Raw genomic sequence first — 22,371 nt, 5'->3', positions numbered from 1 at the left:
TGACTTTTGTGAGGGATTTAAAGGAGTATGGATACCAATCTAATTGAAACTGTACTTAAAACTCATATAATCTGTTGATATTTTCTTTACACCTTTATAGGCTTGCATTCCTACGACTATATGACATGGCATACAGTAACACCCACATGCCATTCAGCATAGCACTAGAATGGAGTAACTACTTTCTTTCCTACTGACAAACTGTGAAATCATCCAGGAGACCTCAGAAATATTCCCAGGAACTGCTCCCATCTTTCTTAAAAGAGGTGATAATTATCTCTCTGTGCTTTATGCAGAGATTCACTTCAGTCTGTCTTTCTGCTTCTGTTGTAACTTGCTTTTAATACCTGGAGAATGTATTACTTCATGCAGTGAATGCATGGTATTACATAGCTTACTTTAAACCTCTTGAGCTTCTGAATTATGAATTAATGACTTATTAAATAAATATTATTAAATATTAAATGTATTAAGCTATATTATAAACAGACATGTTGGTGATAGCAATATAATAATTATTCATTAATAATTACCATCAGATAAATATTATCTCTATTTATATAAGTACGATGTCAGTTTTAAAAATATATATTGAAGTACTTCAAATACATATTATTAAATGTTGAAGTTGAAACTGGAGAAGAGGCTTGGTCACTATCCCTGAATCTTGTGATGACTCTACACAAACAATATAATTTACAGTCTGAAAAGAACAAAGACAGAGTGTATTTACAGAATGAGAGCTGTTGCCATTAATTAAGAAACATGAATTTTTACTTCAGGCCAATTAAATATGCAAAGTACACAGTTGTTCTCACCAAACACACAAACCACTATACAGCGATTAACACCCAACTGAACAAAACAAAGCAGACAAGTCTGGTTTTGAAAGATAAACGTGTTAAATTAAATACATAAATAAATAAAACGGAGTTCTAAAAAAGATTTTTGAACTCCCCAGAGATGATGTCTGTTCCATAATCCAGCAGGAGGAAATGGAAAAGCTCTGTCACAGGTGCACTGCTTCATTTGAGGAACAGACACTGGAGCAGCTGAACAAAGGGAGCAGGCCAGCCAAGCATCTGAGAGAGGATCTACTCAATTGGAACTGGTTTTCCATGTTAACAGTTAACGAGAATAAAATATATTTTAACAGTCAGTATATTGTGGGATAGGGAGCAACTCGAGCTAGGAAAAACAAACATTTTTTTTTTAATTACTGAGCCAACAGAAAGCTGCATGCTGCGTGAGTTGAGAGCTGTCTGCAAATGTTTACAGAGCTACACTGAAGTGGTACAAGCACAACATAACAAAAGAGTAACAAAAGTCAGCAACAGCCTTCAGCAAGGAACAAACCTCTACACCCAAACACTATGGACAAATTAGATGCTGAACTAAGCACACAACCTGCTTCCCTTCTCTTACAGTCTATGGCCAATGGAAATGCTTTGAATGTTGCCTTATTCCTCTGTTAGAAAAGTCTGTCCTTGTAAGTCTAGAAGACGTCTAGCTCTTCTCAGCATGACAAACGTAGCTATTTCTTCCATCCACTGTCTCCTGTTCTTTTCAATTACTCTTTCTTCTCTCATTTCAGTTACTCTTTTGTTCAGTTCTCAGCTCATGTTTACACACGATCACCACAGTTATCAGAAGGATGAGCCAATTCCATTTAAAAGGAGCAGTCTGCCTCCTAAAGTGCTGGCTACTTGCAAGAGCAGGTCTCCTCGGCGAGGAGTTCAGTGTAGTCACTATCTGGAGTCCCCACGTAACATAAGCATCTAAGCTTCCATTCAGGGTCTGCCATCTGTTGTGAATAATGGAACTGCCCACCTTAAGGTAATGCCTATAAAATCAGTCGGTAGACCATTCCCCATAGCAAGACCAAGGCTTGGATCTCACAGCAAGATGAAACTAAAAAGGTCCCAGCTCTGTAACAGCAGTCCACCGTATAAAACTTGGATCTTTGATTTGGGTTTCTTATAGTTGAAAAAAAATAAGATTAAGGGAAATAGCAGCATGAGGAAGCGACACAAGAGCAGACTTTCACCTAGGTTAAAAATGTAGTATTTCAAGAAAGACTCTGTAAACATAGCAATAAGTATCACTATTACAACTTCAAAAGGGACTAAGCTAATATAGGAATTGGATTAAAAAAGGTTTTACAAGATCAAAAAGATCCTGCCATAATCAGGAATTTGCACTTAACGGTGAGGAGAAGCATTAGAAAACCTAATGCAGGCTGTAACACAGAAACAAACCAGCCTACGTAAGAGTGTCTTCATCAGGTAGCACTAAGTTTATGAGACTGAAAAAAACAACCCAAACAAAACCAGAGCTCCTAGTTATAAGTGAAAACACTCATTATTACAAAATGATTAGGTACTTGGATAACCACTAATTGTTTAGCCTCCTTCCTTTCTTTCCCCCAGTCAGAGTGACACAGGTTAATAACATGTTATGTAAAAATGTAATTTCATCTTATTGATATAAAATCAGTTGCCCTTTAAATTCAACAATTCTTTGTTCTTATATTATGAAAAAGGTATTTTAGTTAAGCTGTTTATTACTCAGAAGAGCTAACCTGACCTTCTTATTCATCTCCTCTTTACACTGAAATGTCTCCAATCATCTCAGCATTCAAAACTCTTTCTTTTCGCTCTCCGTATTTATTTTCTTAGAGCATCTCTGAGATAGGGCGATCAAAATAATATCTCACAAGTAGAATGGACATGCATGCAAATCTCAAATCAAGTTCAGTAAGGGTTGTACTGCCAACCTGTGGAAGTAAGACTGGAACTAGTAATGTGCAATTTACAATAGCTTGTAAAGTGTCCAGTGATGTGTCGAGTAATGGGGAAAACCAAAGTGATTAACTTAACAATAATACTGGACATTGGCAAGCCACATAACCTTGCAAATACACTTTGAAGAAAGGTCTGAAGGTACAGTTTGATATTTTAGATTGTTAGCTACACTTTGAAATGGTTGGTCAATTAACCACAGCATCAGTGAGCCACTATACTTAGAGGATGTAAGAAAAAAAAAAAAAGGCTTGCTTCCATAGCAAGAATATCTGATACAAAACATATATACTCAGACCACAAAAAGAAAGGTATTGCAGCATAATATGAAACCAGAATTTGTGGACTTATCAAAGACAAACATAATACAAGACCAGGAAGGCGATAAGCAGAAATTCAGAATACTTAAATAAAAACAGAGTTTACTTAAATAAATATAAAAAAAATAGTAACAAGTAAATATGAAAGTCTAGTAAAAATACCACGAGAAGTTTCAAAAATGTTCAGGTCTCAATATTCACTATTTAGAAAAGAGATTTACCCTAGCTCTGGTATATAAGGTATTTTCAGAAAGTGCAGTATCAGAAACGATAATTTTACGAGCTGAAAGCAACAGATTAACCCAACCAAAACCAGCAATTCAGACACGAGGGAGCTTAATAATGCATTTTTATTAGAAAGAGAAGTAGTTCAATCTGAAAAATTATTACTAAAGGAGCATATGTAGAAAAAGATCTTAAAAAAAAAAAAGTTAGAGGAAGAACGTGGACAATTTGATGCTGCAGAATGAAGATTCAACTCCTTTTAAGCTTCTCTTCATTTATATCCATACCCTCAAGCCATTATCACTGCTGATACTTTGGGAGACATCAGCAGAAAGCCAAAGACTTGGAAAAGCAGTGAGTCTGTAACACCATCTTACCTAGAAGCAATTCCCCTGGGCTCACAGGCAGAACAGAACAGGAAAGCCAATACCAACACAGGTAGTAGCACATCCATTCCAGACATGGGTGGAGAGCCCCACTCTGCAGCCGTTAGTGCAGTGCTCATGAAGAACCTCTGCTAAAATCTATGTGCACAAACATGCAAACTGTGCTGCTAGATGAAAGTATCTCAGTATCCAGATGTGCTAGTCAAAAGCCAAAAGTCTTAATTCCTTATAGAAGGATAGGTGCATAGCTTAATTGCTCCTCTGAAACAGCCTATTTCTAGAAAACTTTTCTGCTTATGTTGGTAGCAATGGCTAGAGACCTGTGATTACACTAAAGACCAGGTGGTCTCAAAAGTCATTGGGTGGTCAAATTCTCCTTTCAAAACCTCATTTTGAACACAGTAACTGCACTTCATTACTTAAACATACATAGGTTCTATAGAGGGACCTGGACAGACTGCATCGATGGGCTGAGGCCAACTGTATGAAATTCAACAAGACCAAGTGCCGGATTCTGCACTTGGGCCACAACAACCCCCTGCAGCGTTACAGGCTTGGGGAAGTGTGGCTGGAAAGCTGCACAGCAGAGAAGGACCTGGGGGTGTTGGTCGATGGAAACAGTGTGGCCAGCAGGAGCAGGGAAGTGATTGTCCCCCTGTACTCAGCACTGGTGAGGCCACACCTGGAGTACTGTGTCCAGTTTTGGGCCCCTCACTTCAAGAAGGACATTGAGGTGCTGGAGCGGGTTCAGAGGAGGGCAACAAAACTAGTGAAGGGTTTAGAGAACTTGTCCTATGAGGAGCGGCTGAGGGAGCTGGGACTGTTTAGTCTGGAGAAGAGGAGGCTCAGGGGGGACCTTATCGCTCTCTACAATTACCTGAAAGGAAGTTGTAGGGAGATGGGGGTCGGTCTCTTCTCCCACGTTATGAATGACAGGACGAGAGGGAATGGCCTCAAGTTGCGCCAGGGGAAATTTAGGTTAGATATCAGGAAGAATTTCTTTACAGAGAGAGTTGTGAAGTATTGGAACAGGCTGCCCAGGGAGGTGGTGGAGTCCCCATCCCTGGGGGTGTTTAAAAAACATGTAGATTTGGTGTTGAGGAACATGGTTTAGGGACCCTGACAGTGCAGGGTGAACGGTTGGACTCGATGATCTTGAAGGTCTCTTCCAACCAGATGATTCTATGATTCTATGAAATTACACTATTGATTCATGCTTCACACTTTTATAATTGGTTTTACCTGTAAATTATTTGAAATCCAAAAAGGTGCAATACCCTGAGTTTACTTTGGCTGCGTGAGGACCAAAAGAAGCATCAATGAGGTTCTACATTTCAGTTTCAAACTGGAAGTATCTACTGCACCAGGAAGGTTTTCCAGGAATACTTTTGTTTACGTTTTTTCTTGGTGTAGGGGTGCCAAATTTGTTAAGAAAAACAGAATTCACTATGAGCAAACAGAGTGATAGGGTAGACAATGAAGTAAAAATATGCAGAAATTCTACTTAGGAGAAAAACAGAGCCAGAAAAACTGGCACCATCAACTACAAGTGCTGCATGGCACTTGGAAAGGTCTTTTGCTTCCAGTTTCAAAGCATAGTCCAGAGCTTCTGTACTATCAGTTTGAACTCTTAAGATTTATCCATTCTGCCCTTTTATACCTGTTACATGTACTGAAACCAGTAAGATATTCTGTATCATTTAGTAGCTGACACAATTTCTCCAGTACTTTTTAATTTCAAAAACCAATTTCCTATAAATTGCATTCAGGAAATTAAGACACTTTGTCTTAATATATTTTTGTCTTATAAATAATTGTGTAATCCTCTCTTACAGACGTCAACAAGAATGTTCAGGAAATACACTTACCAGAAACTGCATATACCTATTATTTTTTAAAAGTATGCACTAATGATATTAAAGCTGTTCTGCAAAATTATGCACACTTCATTATTCTCTGTTCCAGTTAGAGCTAGTCAACTCTTTGCAAGGAAAACAGAAACTTTTGCTGAAGAAAGAATGTCAAAGTCATCCTGCAGACGAGACTCAATCGTGATGGAGCAGCAGAAATTAGAAATTATGATGAGCTGAAAACATCTGAGAGTAAACAGGCCAAGAGCCATCTGTTGTGTATCTCCCCACAATCTGAGGTTTTACATGAAATCAGATTTTTATTGTGCTTTTAGCCATTTAGCAAGGATCATTAATCCCCAGCATTCTAGTTTTTATAAAAGCGTCTCACCTATATTTTTCTGAGACGTAGTTTTAAATATTTTTTTTACTTATATCGTAAGTCTAAAAGCTTTACTACAACTGTATTTAAGTTCTGCATCGGATATGTCACAATGAAAGGGCACTCAACCATGTGTTATTAAAACACACTGCAAGTAAATTTTGACAACCAAATATTTTTATTGCAGAAAAATGTCTGTGTTTACAGTCTCAATTCTCAAACCTAAAATTAAACATGCTGGCACACCTGCAATTTTGAATGTTAATTTTCAGAGTGATTTGAGGGGGTTTTTGTTTGCTGTTGGTTTTGGTTTTTTAAAAGAAAAAAAAAAACAACCCACACATCAGTAGCACTGATTATTCTTTCTTTCATTTCCTATTCCAAAGTATCAATCACTATCTAAATTTTACATGTCTACACACATATACACAGACATACATGCATACACACACACAAACACACCACTTCACTTTCAGATACACACCACTTTTAGATAACTGGGTCTTTTCCCACAGAATCACTGTCATTTTTAAGCTCTTTTGAAAAGGTCAATCTTGAAAACACATGAAAAATAAAGAAATGTTCTCATTGTTCCCTAGTATCATTATTGGAACCAATAGAATATTATTTCAAGTTTTGTTCCACAACTGATTCCTCTCAGCTACTCCTAATGTCATATGGTTTACTTGTCTCAGGATAATAACTGTGCTGCAAATAATTTCTCTGGATAAAGACTGAGCATGCTCCATCCTGTCTCTCTTAATGCAGAACCATACATAGTGGCATGCAATGGATGGTATTTTATCATAAACAGGATTTGAGGCATAAGCCAAGCTGTGATATTCAGTTTCCTTTCTGAAAAATGGTGTTAATTCTTCAAAAAGATGGAAAAAAAAAAAGAAATCCATTTAACTGTGCTAAGTTCCCCAGAACCCTCTCCCAGTCTGGACTCTAATGCATCTCGAGGATCCACATTAAATATCAGACCTTCAATACACCAAAATTTGTGGTCAGATATAATTTGTAAGAGAAGGTGCTGGAAACCTAATCATCCTTCTTATTCATATTCGGGAAAAATAAATTAAAAAGCAGAAGCATTTGATATATATGAAGCTCTTAATATTATGAAGGTTTTCACTAAAAGACGAGCCCTATTTATGCCATAAAACTAGCTAAATCAACTTTGCCTTGCAGTATAAACCTTCTCCCCACCGGAAATGCACAAGCAACGGATTGGAGAGTGTTACCCTTACAGAGCCAAGAGGTAGCCTAGATGTCTTCTCCTTTAAAGCAGCATCAGTCAGATGCCTACTATAAAGTGAAATAGTGCCTGCCAAAATTGAAAACTTCTGCTCTACAGATATCTTTCATGCCCAAGAGGCTTCACAGAATCACTACATATCCTTCATCAGAAAAACCTTAAGAGACTTTTTCTCATTTTTTTTCTCTACCTTGAGGAATATAAATAGCTTGTGGAATATATATACATTTACACACCTTGTGTGAGTGTATGTGTGCATATACACATCTATATCTATCTCAATCACTGTTTTATTCCTTATGCTTTAAATATATTTATTAAATTAATCATACACGACTGAAGGCTGATGGACTATCATAGAAAATTCAATTATGCAAATGAAGATTTGCTATGCTGAAATCACTAGCGTTTTCCTTACAATTTCTCAAATGCATGACAGAAAAGCCTGTATTTGTTTCTCTCTAGTTTATCAGAACTTCACTCTCCTCTTTTAAATATTCTATGTTAGTATATCCTCTACCATGTTATTGTGCTTATGGTACCACCTTCTACCATTCATTCAATTTTGTATTGATCTTGCATTTTAAACACAATTCATCATTATTAAGAACTGTCTCCAGCAATTGCTCAGCAGAGACTACTTTCTGTTTCCTGCATACTGATTAAGTGCTATGGAACACAGTAGCAGGCTTAGCATTGAGAAGGTTTTTTTCTTATAGGCCATAGAGTCTACATTTACCTAATTTTGTATCATGTCAATATAATCCCTGATTAAAAAACACAAACACAATTAAGTCAGTCTGTAGCAACACAAAAGCAAACTGTTTTTCATTTAGCAGATTAGACTCTAATTCTTAAGCAGGGACTATATTGACTGAAGTACAATAAAAGATGGGAAAAAATCTGACGAAAAAAAAATCAAAAATGCAAGGCCCAAAAATAATGCACATCATAAATCATTTAGAACCGTCATAAAGAACACTTTCTACATGCAGATTAAAACATAAAAGCAGCTATACTGGATCAATCCAAAGCCCAACATGCCTTCTCCAGCTGTAGCCAAATGTGAATGCCTAATGAAGAGTACAAAAACAAAGGATGTCTCCCAGCATTTGCGACTCAGCCATTAAGAGCCAGACATCATTTCTGTACAATCCGCAAGGGATTTATTTTTCATGAACTGATATAGTCTCTCCTTGAATCTACTTAAGTTTCCAATATCCACATCCTGGAGCAACCATTCTGTGAAGAATCACCTTTTCTCCACTTATTTTCAATCTGCCTCTTGCTCATTTAACTTCTTAACTCCCAATTTTCGTACCAGCAAAAACCACTGCAAACGGTGTGCCTCAGAAGAGCGCTAATGTTCCAGATATATTTTGTTAAGTAAAAATACAGAATAAAAGCATAAATTACATCAATTATGACTCCTACTGACAATGGCAGAGGTAACATGCTCATAACCAATGCACTCAAATCAAAGAGTCATGTAGTACTTTTGGGTAACAAATATCAACTGCATTTAGAGGTAAACCATGAACACATGGAAGTTATTTTCTAAATGCCGAAGTCTCCACAATTTTCTGCTGCTGTCTCCTTACATTCAATAAGAACTTATTTTCATCACCTATCCTAACTCAGAAACTCTATGGTCCAGACTTCTCATTTACCACACACACACAGTCTCTGTCTCGTGAGAGCCATCTAATCCCATGTGGCAAAAGTCAGGCTTGTTCAGTGTCTAGACTGCTTAAACTGTTATTCTGATCTAATTTCACATTTCAAACTAGGAAAAAAATAGGATCAGAATTTTTTTTAATGTTACTAATAAAGAAAATACTCTGTGATGCACTAAAGGATATCAGATATTGACATATTTAGAGGTGCAAAAAGAATAAATATTAATAAATCTACCTTTTACTTCCAGTTATCTTCCCATCTAATCTGGTTTTCTGTTTCACAAAGCCTAGTTACTGAGGAGCTTTCCCAACTTACAGCAGCCTGATACATGGTGGTGTCCTCTCACAGCCCTTCTGCTTACTGCAGCAGAAAACTTTTATCTTCTTTTACTGCACATTCAGGCACTAAGCCTGAAAATACTAAGGCTTCTTAGATCTCTCAGCACAACTAACAAGGAAAATACAATAGCACACTAGTTCAAAGGCTATTAAAAAAAACACTTTTATCCATTACTTAGGTTTCATATGTGTGCTAATATATATATATGATATATATATTATATATATTTTATTCATTTATAGATACAGATACTTTATCAAAAAATTAACTACAGGAAAGAAGTAGGAAAAAGTGCAATTGAGAAATTAAACATTTAAGATTATGTGGAAATGACGCAAGGGAGAAAAGAAAAAAGTGGAAAAAAATGAAACAACTTCAGTGAGCCAATATCCCCAAACAACATGTCCTATTATTTTTCCCGAAGTATCATAAAAAGCAAGATAACAACTACTCCTGCCTTCAAGAACAATATATATATAAACTAACCTCTTCAACTAGACAAATCTTCTTTAAAAATTCATTTCTCAATTCAGGCAAAAGAATTCAATTTATAAAGCTACTCAAAAGTCACAAACAATTTAAGACAGCTCAACTAATAAATTTTCATCTTTTCTGCGCTTTGGACATGTGGAAGTCTAGCAGTTGAAAACAAATCAAATGTTAGGCAGGCAAAATGAGGCCTGGCAGTGCATAAAAGAAACACTTCAATACTGCTGAAAAACGGTTTAAGAAAAAGTAACTTCCCCCCTCCCAACATCAACAGAATCCAAACATGTTTTCAGCTGTACTGAATTTTAATCTGAGATACCTTCGTACACAGAAAACCTGTAACTTTATGGGTTTTGCTTGTTCACTTTATTTAATAGAAATGTCACACTAACTACCAAGAACAGAGGAAAAAAAAACAAACAAGAAAACAACAACAATCCTCTCCCCCAAGATAAATTTTGGCTATAAAATTACTCAAGTGATCTTACTCAGGACTTTTCTTCTTCAGCATCTTGCACAATTTTCTTGCTATTCTAGGTTCATAAAGACATATATATCCGTGCCTTTTGGCTTCTTTCAACTGGAAATCTCTACTTGCAATGTCTAAATGTATTACAAAACAGCAGGTCTTAAAAGTAAGGATGATTTTGGCCAAAATGAAAACCAGTAGCTAAAGTATCTTACCAGGATCTTGGTGATCTTACCAGGCTTGGTGAAATACATCAGTTGACATAAGGTTTTTAAATACCAAACATTAGCATTTGAAAATTGTACTTCAAAACCATAATTTTGGGGTTGCTTGGGGTAGAATTTTTGTCTAAATTAAATAAATCATAAAAGCTAGGTTTGCCTTTATTCTCACAAACAAACAAAACCAGGATTTAATCTACCACTTCACTGTCCCTTCAGTCTGTATTTTCTTCATCACTTTAAGGCAGAATAAACCAGCACTGCTGTCAAAAAAATTGATCTTGTGCTCTGTACAAACCCCAGCCACCTATGCACACCCCCTTATACTAGCACAAGTCTTCATTCAGTCACATAGTGAACCGAATTGGGAAATTGATCCATGTTCAATTAATCACAAAGTACAAAATCCTTCCTAGGGAGATGAATTTGGAATTGCCTTCACTGCTTCCTACTTTATCTCCCCAGTTCTCCCAACAGAAGTGAAAATAAGGCAAAGCCATGTTTCAGTACCTTTCAGCACGACATTGGTCATGCTGCTCCAAGAACCAAAGACAGACCTGCCTGAAACAAAACACTTCACTGGTAGCAAAAGCAAAGCTATCAAACTTTGGGATCAATGGGATATCTATTTGTAAAGCCACTTCTGTGGAAACTGCTTCAGCAAACTTGGAATACAGCTGGCTGAACTGATTGAGGCTGTCTCTTGGGTGGTCAACATTACAGCAAGACTGATTCACACAATATCAAATACACTTTCACAAATAAGCTGCTCTTGTGTAACAAAACAGTTTCTGAACATCTGGGACACAATGTGATACAGCTGGCCCTTGATACACAGGAGTACGCAACACATTCTGCTTGCATCCCAATAGTCCAAAGTCACCCTGGCAACTATCACAGGGACATGACTTATGACAGAGCAACTGTCACCTCTGCTGGACTGCTCGCACTCAAAAGCCACGTAATAGAGGCTAGAAATAGCTATGAAACAGGCAGAGACAAAGCATATCGATAAAGACAAGGCAGCAAGCCTCTAAAATGTACAGGAAGACCTTCACCCTCTAGAAAGCAAGCCCTGGCAGTAATTAAAGCCCAAGTGACTTCAAGTAAACTTCAAGGTTTTCACCATGGTTTGGGGAGTCTGTCAATTTACAGCAAGTCTAAGAAGCTGAGCAACCTTACAGCAAGTTGTAAAGAGGTTGATACTGTTCTGGCATGATGCAGTTCAAGAACTAACCATTTGCAGAATTACAGACATCAGTCCTGTTGCATCTGTAAGGGACTATTTTCAATGGCAAACCATGGGAAGTCCAAAACAGCAGGACTGTCAACAGTCCTGGTTCCCACAAGCTAAAGATTGTTTCTGCAAGACAGATGGACTCTAACACAAAAATAAGCATTCTTTGATGAACAGACCTAAAAACCAAGCGCCTACATCCGGAATTAGGTAAGACGACAATCCTGACCTTCAGAGAAAGCCAACATAGAACTCAGACGGGTAGACATTTCGCATCCAAGATACTTCAGAGAGGAAAGAGCCCTGTTTTTAAATCCCTTCAATCTTGCAAAGAAGCTTATATCAATCACTACACTGAAGTGGTCAATGGGGGCTTAGTCAAACTCCCACAGAAGAGGAAGCGAAAGACAGGGGAGACTATGGGTATTCACAACTTTTTCCACCATGTTTAAAGAGAATGCAGGGCAAGGAGTGAACATGCCCTGTAAGTCCCCAGGCCCAGCTTGAGTAAATATGCACACAAGAGTGCAAACTGATTATGGACAGGCACACAAAATACAAAAGAAAAATCTAACTATCTTACAGCACATTCGTGAATAGAAATGACTAAGTCAATCCCTTTGAGGCTTTAGCACAGCAAGACGGTATTTCCAATCTATCCAAGTCTATAATACACTTTTCTTTTTCAGAAGGCTCCTCCTGGACTACTCATGTATTTTTCAGATGCCATTCCAGAGATAGATTAGGACCCATGTTAGACCAGAAGGATGTAGACTATTTCTTCTTTATCAGTCTATCCTTCTGAATCTCCAAAATCTCGCATCTCTAAGCTTGTTTCTACATGTAGGGAAGAATCTCTGCAGAGCAGACTATCACTTGGTAAAAGCGCAAACTGTGAGATCAATTGCCCCCAGGATGAAGACAGCTAAAAAGAGAGGCCTCATGCTAAGTATGTTTTCACTTGGTATTTTTAAATTATTTCTCCTTTCTGAAAATTCAAGTAGTCTTTACATTTGGTACTTAACATGCTGTAAATTTTAAAAATCCTTTAATTAAAAATTAAGATAAAAATTAGACCATGGTTAAGACTAAGGCTGACCAAAATTGTCATTCACATTCATGACTCAGTTTCTAAGGAACAGGTCTTTTATCAACATTCTTTAGGAGCACCCATAACATGCCCTCTACTTTCCAATTTTAAAATCTGAATGGATTTTTTCCTGTGTAACTACACAAGTCTAGTCTGGACTTGGGGTCAAATTAGACAAGAACATTAGTTTTTGCCTAAAAGTCTCCTCTCCATCATGAGGACAGAGCTCATAAATTAAGGTATTGACCCTGTTTCCGTGTAGCTATATCAAAGTTGGTGTGGAAGAAGTTTACTATCCATTTCTGGAACACCACTCTTTAAAAAGAATAACATTTGAAGGGCCAGCTTCTGCAGAGACATCAGAGTTATGTAACAGCCAGCACTAAATCCTGGTAAGCTAAGCAAGATGCAGACCTGCTTTGCTTGGTGCTTTGGTGCCTGCGTTAGTCACTGCAGAGTTTGGAAAGCAAGACAGCCTAGGTTCCAGACCACAAGGTCTAAGCCTCCTGGGCAAACAGTCAGTGACATGGCACATATCAATTTTATTTTTAATGGACGATATATATCATTGATGAGAAAATATCAATAAAAAAAAAATCCTATGGAAGTTGTTAAAGTACAACGGAGAAAGTTTTGTTTACCACCAAAAAGTACAATTTAATTTGAACAATAACTCATCTAAAGTCACGCTTTGTAGTTTTCCTAAGTACTTTTCATGTTCTTTATAATTCAGCTGCTACATGTATTATACCATTGTGTTACCACAAGGAAAAGAAGAATATTTTCCCCTTACCTCTCCACCAGGCTTTGCCGGAATCTGCCCTTGAGTCTCTATCAATTTGCGTGCATTCTCAAGTTCTGCTTGAAGTTGTGAAGCTAACTCCTTCAAAGAAAGTGGTAGTACTCCATTAGTTTAACCATTTTAAACTTTTAGAGACCTTTATATCAGAATTAACTATTCATTCCATTTCTTAATGGTTTGATATATTTTTTAAACGCTAGTGACACAAAAGACTAAATAAAATATGTCAATATAATTCACACGATTCTTTACTATAGACAAAAAAAATTGTTCAGAACAGAGGCATCTAAAGTATAGAAACATACATTGTCATAAAAACACCAGAAAAAATACGTTTGAACATTATTCAGTTATACTAATAAATGCTTTGTGTATATACTTTATGTATAGGAGGCTAAATAAGGAAGTCTGAACATACCAAGAGTATAACCTTTGCAGGTTATGCTACATATCATTTTATTTACTTTTATATCTATACACACACACACGCACACAATGGGTCTAGGGAAGTGTGTCTCAGGCATTTTTGCTATGCAGTTTCACATCTCTCTACACCACATGTCCAACTTTGGCACTTCAGATCTTACTTCAGGTATTAAAACGGACAAGATGTAGAAAATGAGAACTGTTTAGTCTTGTGTAAATTTCTTTTGATGCTCCTGCTCTTTCATCCATTTATTAAATACAAGCACTTTAGAGTATCTTGGTTTCCTTAGAACTACCAGTTGACAACCTATCAACCTATAAGAAATACAATCATTTAAACTTTGGCCACTTTGTTGGTTTCATTGATTGGACTCCAGCAATCAAGCCTATCATCGCTGCCTCAAAATTAAGTAATTTGATCAACACCAAGCAGCAAGTCAGCAACAAAAACAGATTCAGAATTCATTTGTCTCACATGGCCAACCTTGAGCTCCAGCCACCAGGACATGCTGTTATATAACCATCTGTTCTGGTGTGTGGGGATGAACTTCTCTAAACAAGCTGCATTTCAATCTGATCAGAAAAAGTCCATGAAAAAAATATTTAAAGAGCAACAAGGCTAAGATAGGTTTTTTATTATTCATATTGTGGTGTTTGTTTCGTTGTGAATTTTTTTTTTAACTAGGCTAATTCAGAGTGCATATGTAGAAAAATTTACATATAAAATTAACACTAAAATTGTAATATTGGCTTCTGCTACATGATTTTGGTCAAAACAAATCAAAATGGTAGAATAATAAATCACACTCTCCCCACAGAATACCTGTATATTTTTATTCAAATTACTCTTATTCAGTTATTGTCAGGTGGAAAAGAAAAAACCCATACTGTGTCCAAACTTTTATTTGGACAATGCTATTGCAGTGGAGCAGTAAAAAAAAAAGTTTTAAAATTTTTGCTGCTCTCCATAAGAGTCTTTGGAAAACTTTCCTCTCCCCAGTACTTTTGAGCAACTAGTGTATAGATAGCTTCAACCATTTTCTCCTGTAGGAAAATGTCTTAAAATAATATCTGAAGTGACTAACACCAGTCCCTCACAAACCTATCATATAATTATATTCATAAACATATTTTTCCTCACAAGTGTATTTTTTGTATATTAACTAGGAAAACTACAAAACAAAATATGGAGGCATCTATTTAAATCATTAACACTCATTACATCTTAGTAGAAAATACACTGCTTGAAGTTACTTTTAATTCACTTTCTAAGTTGATAAGATTTCAAATTAACAGGATTTCTAGAAAAGGTGTATTTCTTTAAATTTTGTAAAGCTACATAAACATATCTGTGTCTAAAGTCTGTACAAAGAGAATCCACAATATAAAATCAGTTTGAACAGAAAATATTTATAAAACGGACACTTTCTCCTAAAAATAATTAAATTATGTGATACAGGTTTTGACAAAAACCAACACCATGTCCTAATCCAGCAATACATTCATATGCCAAATATCCTAAAACTTCCCACAAATCAAAGCATCATTGAATGTCAGGAAATATTAATCTGGCACCTGAAGTCATAGCATGTCTTATTTACTACTTCTTACTGATGCAGATTTTGGTGCAAATATTCTGTCACAAGAGGCAAGGTAAACCAGCACACTAAAAATTAATCTTTAAAAAAAAAAAAAACAAAGGCCCATAGTGATAGCATTCACTTCTTTAAAATGTTATTTTATTATATGCTTCAAAAAATTTCAACAATACATCCTTAAGAGCAACTATTCAGAGCAAGCACTTGAAAAACATGGTTTAAAAACTAACACTTGTTATAACTGAAACTTCCAAGCAGTCATACTTAATGTAATTTTAAAAAAAATTAAGTCCAGAGTTTAGAGTGTTCCAAAATAGTAAAATTCTTGATTCTTCAGGTTGCTGAAACATGCCTTCTAAAGCAACATGAAACATGCAGCTGTTTAGCTCAGCATCATGGACCCAGTCTCATTCAGGGCAGACGTTTTGTGGAACTGACCACAACGCATTGCAGAGCTATTCTCATTGCAGAGCTGGATGCAATGGCCTATGCAGTTCCTTTCAGTTTTATATTTCCATACCATAATTAAAAACTATGCTTATACAGCAGAGCTGTGGACCACAAGCATCCACTTGTGACAAAGCTGATGAAAAAAAGCTCCAGATACTGTCTACCTTGTAACACAGACTGGGAGCTTTGTAGTTTTCACCTGCTGCCTGCTTAATAAAAAGACATTAAATCCTATGGAAAAGGCAGAGAACAACTTGGTTTGGATATGCTGCCTAGCGTACAAAACCTGGGAACCCAAATCCTCTATTCTAGTCTATGAACCATTGCATTTAAAGCAGAAGTTACAGTAAAAGCAGTATCTTTGAATCCTACCTGATGAAATTTTGCAAGACTTTATTTGCTTGAATCAATACCTTTTTTTTTTAACAACTAAATCACTGTGAGTTTTAAAGAAAAATTGCAGTAAATCACGACAATTTTTCAAAGACATTACCATGTCTCCCATGAGTTCTGCTTTCACAATCCTCGCTCCCAGTCTGTTCATCTCCTCTCCACTAAGGACCCGAGGCGGCTCATCCTTTGACGTATCTCTGTAAAACACCAGCAGCACTAAATCTATGGGAAAACAATGTAGTATTCACCTGTGTCATTACATACTACATGCCTGCTGTACTGGTACATAAGCTCCTGTTGTCAAAATAATTGATAACAACATATTATAAAAATATATTTGCAGTCGGATGTTGCCAAGGACTCTGAAACCAAAAAGCTTGAATAAAATTTTTTATGAGGTATGTTTCCTCTTAGTTTTGAAATCAATTAAAATGAAAAGCACTATCTATGAACAAGATATATTGTTTTTTCTCTTGTTTCTATGAGAAAGCTTAGCATGAAAAAACAGACAAGACCCAGTAACAGGTATAAGCAGACAAAAAGCAAGGAAAAGAGGAGCAGAAAGAGTAATTTAAACCAACTCTGTTAATTGTCCTTTCTGGCTTTGGTCATGCTTTTACTTCTCAGCACCAGCAAAATCACCCATTTCCTAGCTGTTCTCGTGTACGACAAGTGGCTTCCATCTCTTGAAAACTACTTATATACCCATACTTATCTGCTCACAGTAGTATAACCAACTAACTCTGAAAGTAAAATATCTAACATAAGAGACACAAGAATACAGCTATGATATTGGTCCCTGCTATTAAAAGAGAGAATTCACTCACTACTTAATATGGTTAAACCCTGTAGGATTTGAAGATGGTGTCATCTGTAACTGCCAGATCTCCTCAGCCTGAGGAAATTAACAAAGTTACTTTTATCAGTTTTGAAGATGTCCAATTCAAAACCCAAAAACTCAGCAGAAGCATTTACATTAACTTAATCTGAAACAGAACCTTCAGAGATGAAGTTCTCACTTCTCCTTAACCTATATTTTTCAAAATCATAGAATCATAGAATCATAGAATGATTAGGGTTGGAAGGGACCTTAAAGATCATCTAGTTCCAACCCCCCTGCCATGGGCAGAGAAATCCTCCGCTACACCAGGTTGCCCAAAATAAGGCAGACTATTTCAGTAAAGGGAGCAAGAGATGTTTACTACTTCATACATGCTTGTTTTAAGCGGCGTTAGCACCTGAAACACCGTCTGAACTTTTTGAGATTAGAGACATTGTTTTGTTTTTCCTTTTTATCTTGTCTCAAATTAAACTCTGAAGCAGTCACATTATTAAGTGTGATTTTCAGCAAACGCTTGCTAGATGGACTTCTCCTCTGGGGAGATCCTTTGGACATCCAATCAGCACTTTTAATTAACCTGTGTCATAACTGTCCAAAATACTTTGATTTATAGGCTGAAGAAACTCTCTCTGTGTTTTAGAAGGGATAAAACTTAAAAGGTACATTGTCAGCATGAGAGATGAGGAACTGAACCACCATCCCTATTAATCAAAGTCAATGAAGATTTATTTTTTGTGACTGACTGAACACCACTGAAAGAGTACATGTAGTACGAGACTAGAAGCTTCAGGAAGAAGAAAGTAGCAGCACATGAATTATTCCCAACAGATAACTACCCCACATATCTAAACCTGAAACGTTCCAAGAGTCAGAATTTTCTACAAAATTCTACCAAAAAAAGACAAGTCCCACTGAAGGAAACAGTAAGACAAGTCATACACTACCTCAAACACACAGAAGCTTAGGAGTTAAGAGTGAGCTTAAAAGAACTTGGAAATAAATAAGTCAATAAGCAGAGGCTATACGGTCTTCTAGGCCTAAGTAATCTCCACTTAACTAATAAATCAGCTCAGTAATTGTATTGGCTAAGAAATAGAATTAAAACATCAACGAAGATGCACAGTTGGGTTTAACTACTGAAACAGAAAACACATGCAAAAGAAAACATCAGCTAAATAGTTTCTAAGCTCTTCTGCAAGGAAAATAATTATCTTTTCTATCATAATAATTGAATTCTTTGAACTTGAACAAGCAAACCACTTCCATACACAATATAGTTCCCCGAAATTTGCAGCTCTGTCCAGTTACAATTAGCACTGCACTTACTACATGTGGCAACCAAAAGCTAAAAGGTACAGTTCTTGTACTTGCAATACAAAAAAGTGATTCATCATTATTTAACAAAAAAAAAAAAAGACTGTAAAGGAGTAGTGTCTCTTCTAAGATAACAATAATGAGGCAACGGCATTCACTTCTACTCAGTAATTACATGCTCTACTAGGTCTGGCTGGGATGGAATTTATGTTCTTCATAACAGCGCGTATGGTACTGTGCTTTGGACTCAACTGGTGACAGTGCCAACACCACACCAGTGTTTGTTCAAAAGGGTGCGTTTTTTTCCAGACATACAGTTCTGAGCATGTATTTCCATAGAGTCTGTGCAGATGCACTCTCCCAGCTCACCACAGCATCTCTCCTTACACGAATACAGACGTTTCCTTGTGGAAACCAACGCGCTACCCAAGGCAGGCCAAAAATAAGTGTGGATTGTGCAGACCTTGTAGGGGAACAAAGTCACAAACACACCAGGACTCAAGAGCTAAAGAAGTTTCACAGGCTCCAGCTCAGACACACTGTAAATCATTCTAATCTGCAGTTTACAAAGTGCATTTAAGTGGTAAACCCCCGGCACTTCAGGGCAATAAGTATTTGGGCAATATCTAGAAAAACAAAGAGCATTACAAATTTGCATCTCTAACAATGTCTCATACATCACAGGGTTAATGCTACAACATCTTTCTTTCAGACAACTATAAAGATGTATTTCTCATTTTCCAGCAAAATAACACCTAGGTAAATACTAAAATAAACAATAAAACACAACATGACAAACACTTATGAGTGGGACTTCCCGTAGTGCATACAAACTATTCAGGCCAGAATCAAGAACTACTCCTGCCATGAGGGACATTCAAACTCATGCTTTTTAAAACAAATAAAGAAATACCTTAGATTGAGTGAATATCATACAAACAATTTATCTTCCTGCTATCAACGAAAACATAAATTTCATTGGCTCCTATCAAAGTAGAAAATACAGCAAGTACAACCTGAAAAAAATACCCAACCTATACAATATAAAGAATTGTTTAGACTACGCTGCCTGTTTCTGGTTAGTCACACAGTTCTCATTTGATGTACAATTTTTCTTGGCAAATACATGGTGAGGTATCTGCAAGTACTACATGAAGAACAGTTATAAAAATTAATACTTTTAAGGTACTGTTATTAGAATCCAACAATTAAACATGAAAAGTAAATTCATAATCCCACTATAAAATTTTTTTTTCTGGAAATAGTCAACATAAGCATATAAGAAAGAAGAAATTACACTTTACCATATTTCATCAAATGCTGTTTCAAACTAAATCATATCATCCTTCTTACGTACTCTGACCAAGAATATTGACTTGTCCAGCTTTCCCAAGCAATTAAATAAGGCCATCCTGACTCTAAAGTACTTTTGCACATGCCTACCTATTATTGGGAAGATCTGAAAGAAAGTATTCACAGTAATAAACACGCTACCCATATCACTGGAAGAACCAGCAAGCTGGTAATACTGGAGAACAGGTAGCCTCAAGTAGAGCAAAAGCTCAGTTGTCTACAACTTACTTTTCTGACCGCTTCTCCTCACTATCCTCTGCTGCCTTTCACTAAAGCAAGTCAGGCAAACAAATTCCTACCACATATTAGTTTGCGTTTCCCTTCCCACTCCTATTCATCTTCCCTCTTTTCCACAGAAAATGCACTTTTCTCATCAATACCTTCTACTGTTTTTCATATGCTACTACTTTAGCGTATGAGTTATCTCACAGGTGGCAAACCTATCCCTGCTGTATTAATTATTTTAGGTTTTAGTCAGCATTTTCTAACATTTCAAGGTTGTCTTTTACAAATTCAACGACAGTTGAAATATTGTTTTGCCGTTTTTTTTGGCTAAAAGGCCAATTTCACTGCAGTGTGAACTAGCATTAGAAAGGAGAAGAAAATAATCTATCATTAGCAATTCTCAAATATGCTGAGGAGACAGGACAAGCAGGGGATGTTCATAACTTCTACAGTGGTTCAGCTGTCCCTCGCTGTGAGGTTAGCCTCCTCCTAACTAAAGAGGTCTGATATGATCAGATCTAATACTGTCACAAAAAAGACAGGGTTTCTAGTACACTTTGCCATGAAAAATACAGTAAATAAAAGACAAATAAAGATATGTGTAAAATACCTAGAACACGATGTTTTATGGTCAGATAGTGTTTGTTTCTCCTCAGGGATACCGTTCGGGTGCTCCTGTCGTGACTTCTCTTTTTTATCACTTGGAGTTCTTTTCCAGCTATCGTCATTAACTTGTTCCCAAGTACCTGATGATTTTTGATCAGAAATTAATTTCTCATTGTTATCTTCTCTGTGTGTTTCGGTCTCCAGTGCAGTATCCTCACTAGGTTTTTGGAAACGGCTGCTCAAAGAGCTATGAACCGGCAGTTTGGAAGAGGAGTGCTGTGACTTGTAGTCTCTAGGTGCACTGTAAGATGACAAATCATCTTCAGATGGTTTCAGAAATTTATGTTTTATGTTGCTTAGAGATGAACTCTTTCCCTGACTTCGTTTTTCATCAGAGTGTTTTTCTGCTTTGGAGCTGTAGCCTCTCAATTCTGAGTCCGTGCTACTGTGTCCACATTCTTGGTCTTCTCTTGACCTATCTCTTTTGTAACCTTTGTCTTCTTGAGCCCATCTCTTGCCATACTTCTCCCTAGTATAGCCCCCAAACATGTTCCTGTTTATATCGTCTTTGTCTCGTATCTCCTTTTTCATATGCTGTTCTTTTTTCCCTTTCTCACTTTCTGAATAGTCAGTTTTCTTCCATCTTCCACTTCCATAATAATTTTCTTTTCTGGATGCAACTTTTTCAGCTTCTTCTAATCGTGACTGAAATATCTCCATTGACTATAAAAAAGAAGAAAAAAAAGTCATACTGCTTTTAAGATCACGGGGTATTGTGAAACTCCCTCCAAAGTATTACAAGAAAAGCACTATTCTGTGAAAATGAGTCACTGTGCAAAGGACAAGGCATGAGCCATGGAGTGGAAAGGAAGACAGTGCAAAACAGAGAACTTACAGCCTCGTGTCTAAGATGCTTTGCTGGGAAGGCTTTCTGATCCTTTCTCTTGGACTGTTTCTAACTTTGATCCCATGGCTCTAAAGTACGGTGCTAAAGCACTCCTGGGAAAACGGACCAGAGCCTCAGAACTGTCTCCTCCAGGCAAACTACAGATTAGAGGCTTGAGCTAGGGAGAAAGGCTTCTTCTTTCTTCCCCATGAACTCTGCATTTACCGTCAACAGATGCTCAGCTTCTATAGAACCAATGGACTTTCTCACTAAACCATTTTACAATCTAGTCTTAAAAACACAGGAGAGAGGGTTCAAAATCTTTAGCCTGAAACAGGCTTTGAACCTCTGTCTCTGGTTTTCTGGACAAAGAGTCTACCCATTAGGCAATTATGCAAAATGTGGACTGTTCCTCTTCCCACTTCTGAGCTGAATTAAAAGCCACCAATATTTTTTGGTTTCTTTTGTTCATAACATTACATACTGAAGCAAATCAGGCAGGGATCTCTTTCAATCACTATCCTGTACTTCAGCAGCCAGAGTGGTTCAACGCTGTTTGAACGACATTTTCTTGAGAAAGGTTCTTAAAAATAATATTCTTTACAATCACTGGCACTGAATAATTTCTACCAGTGCTGACCATGTTGGTTTCATCGCTCAGGAGTGACTACAATTCAGTTTATAGACAACAGTATGAAGTCATATTATCTTATCCAAGATTTCCACA

General features: G+C 36.8%; 1 protein-coding gene across 1 annotated transcript in view; it reads right to left on the bottom strand.

Moving 5' to 3' along the window:
• Window positions 1-22,371, bottom strand: part of CWF19L2 (CWF19 like cell cycle control factor 2) — an 87,787-nt gene that overhangs the window by 44,843 nt on the left and 20,573 nt on the right. The window contains exons 8-10 of the mRNA XM_086621771.1: window positions 20,763-21,481; window positions 16,520-16,616; window positions 13,544-13,633 (exon numbers count right to left, since the gene is read on the bottom strand). Of these exons, the coding sequence (XP_086477897.1) occupies window positions 13,544-13,633; window positions 16,520-16,616; window positions 20,763-21,481 (906 nt within the window). The remainder of the gene's footprint in view (window positions 1-13,543; window positions 13,634-16,519; window positions 16,617-20,762; window positions 21,482-22,371) is intronic.

The sequence above is a fragment of the Tauraco erythrolophus genome, chromosome 1, assembly GCF_009769465.1.
Source record: "Tauraco erythrolophus isolate bTauEry1 chromosome 1, bTauEry1.pri, whole genome shotgun sequence".
Taxonomy (NCBI): domain Eukaryota; kingdom Metazoa; phylum Chordata; class Aves; order Musophagiformes; family Musophagidae; genus Tauraco; species Tauraco erythrolophus.
The sequence above is the reverse complement of the archived record's forward strand: the minus strand, read 5'-3'. Positions and strand labels throughout refer to the sequence as shown.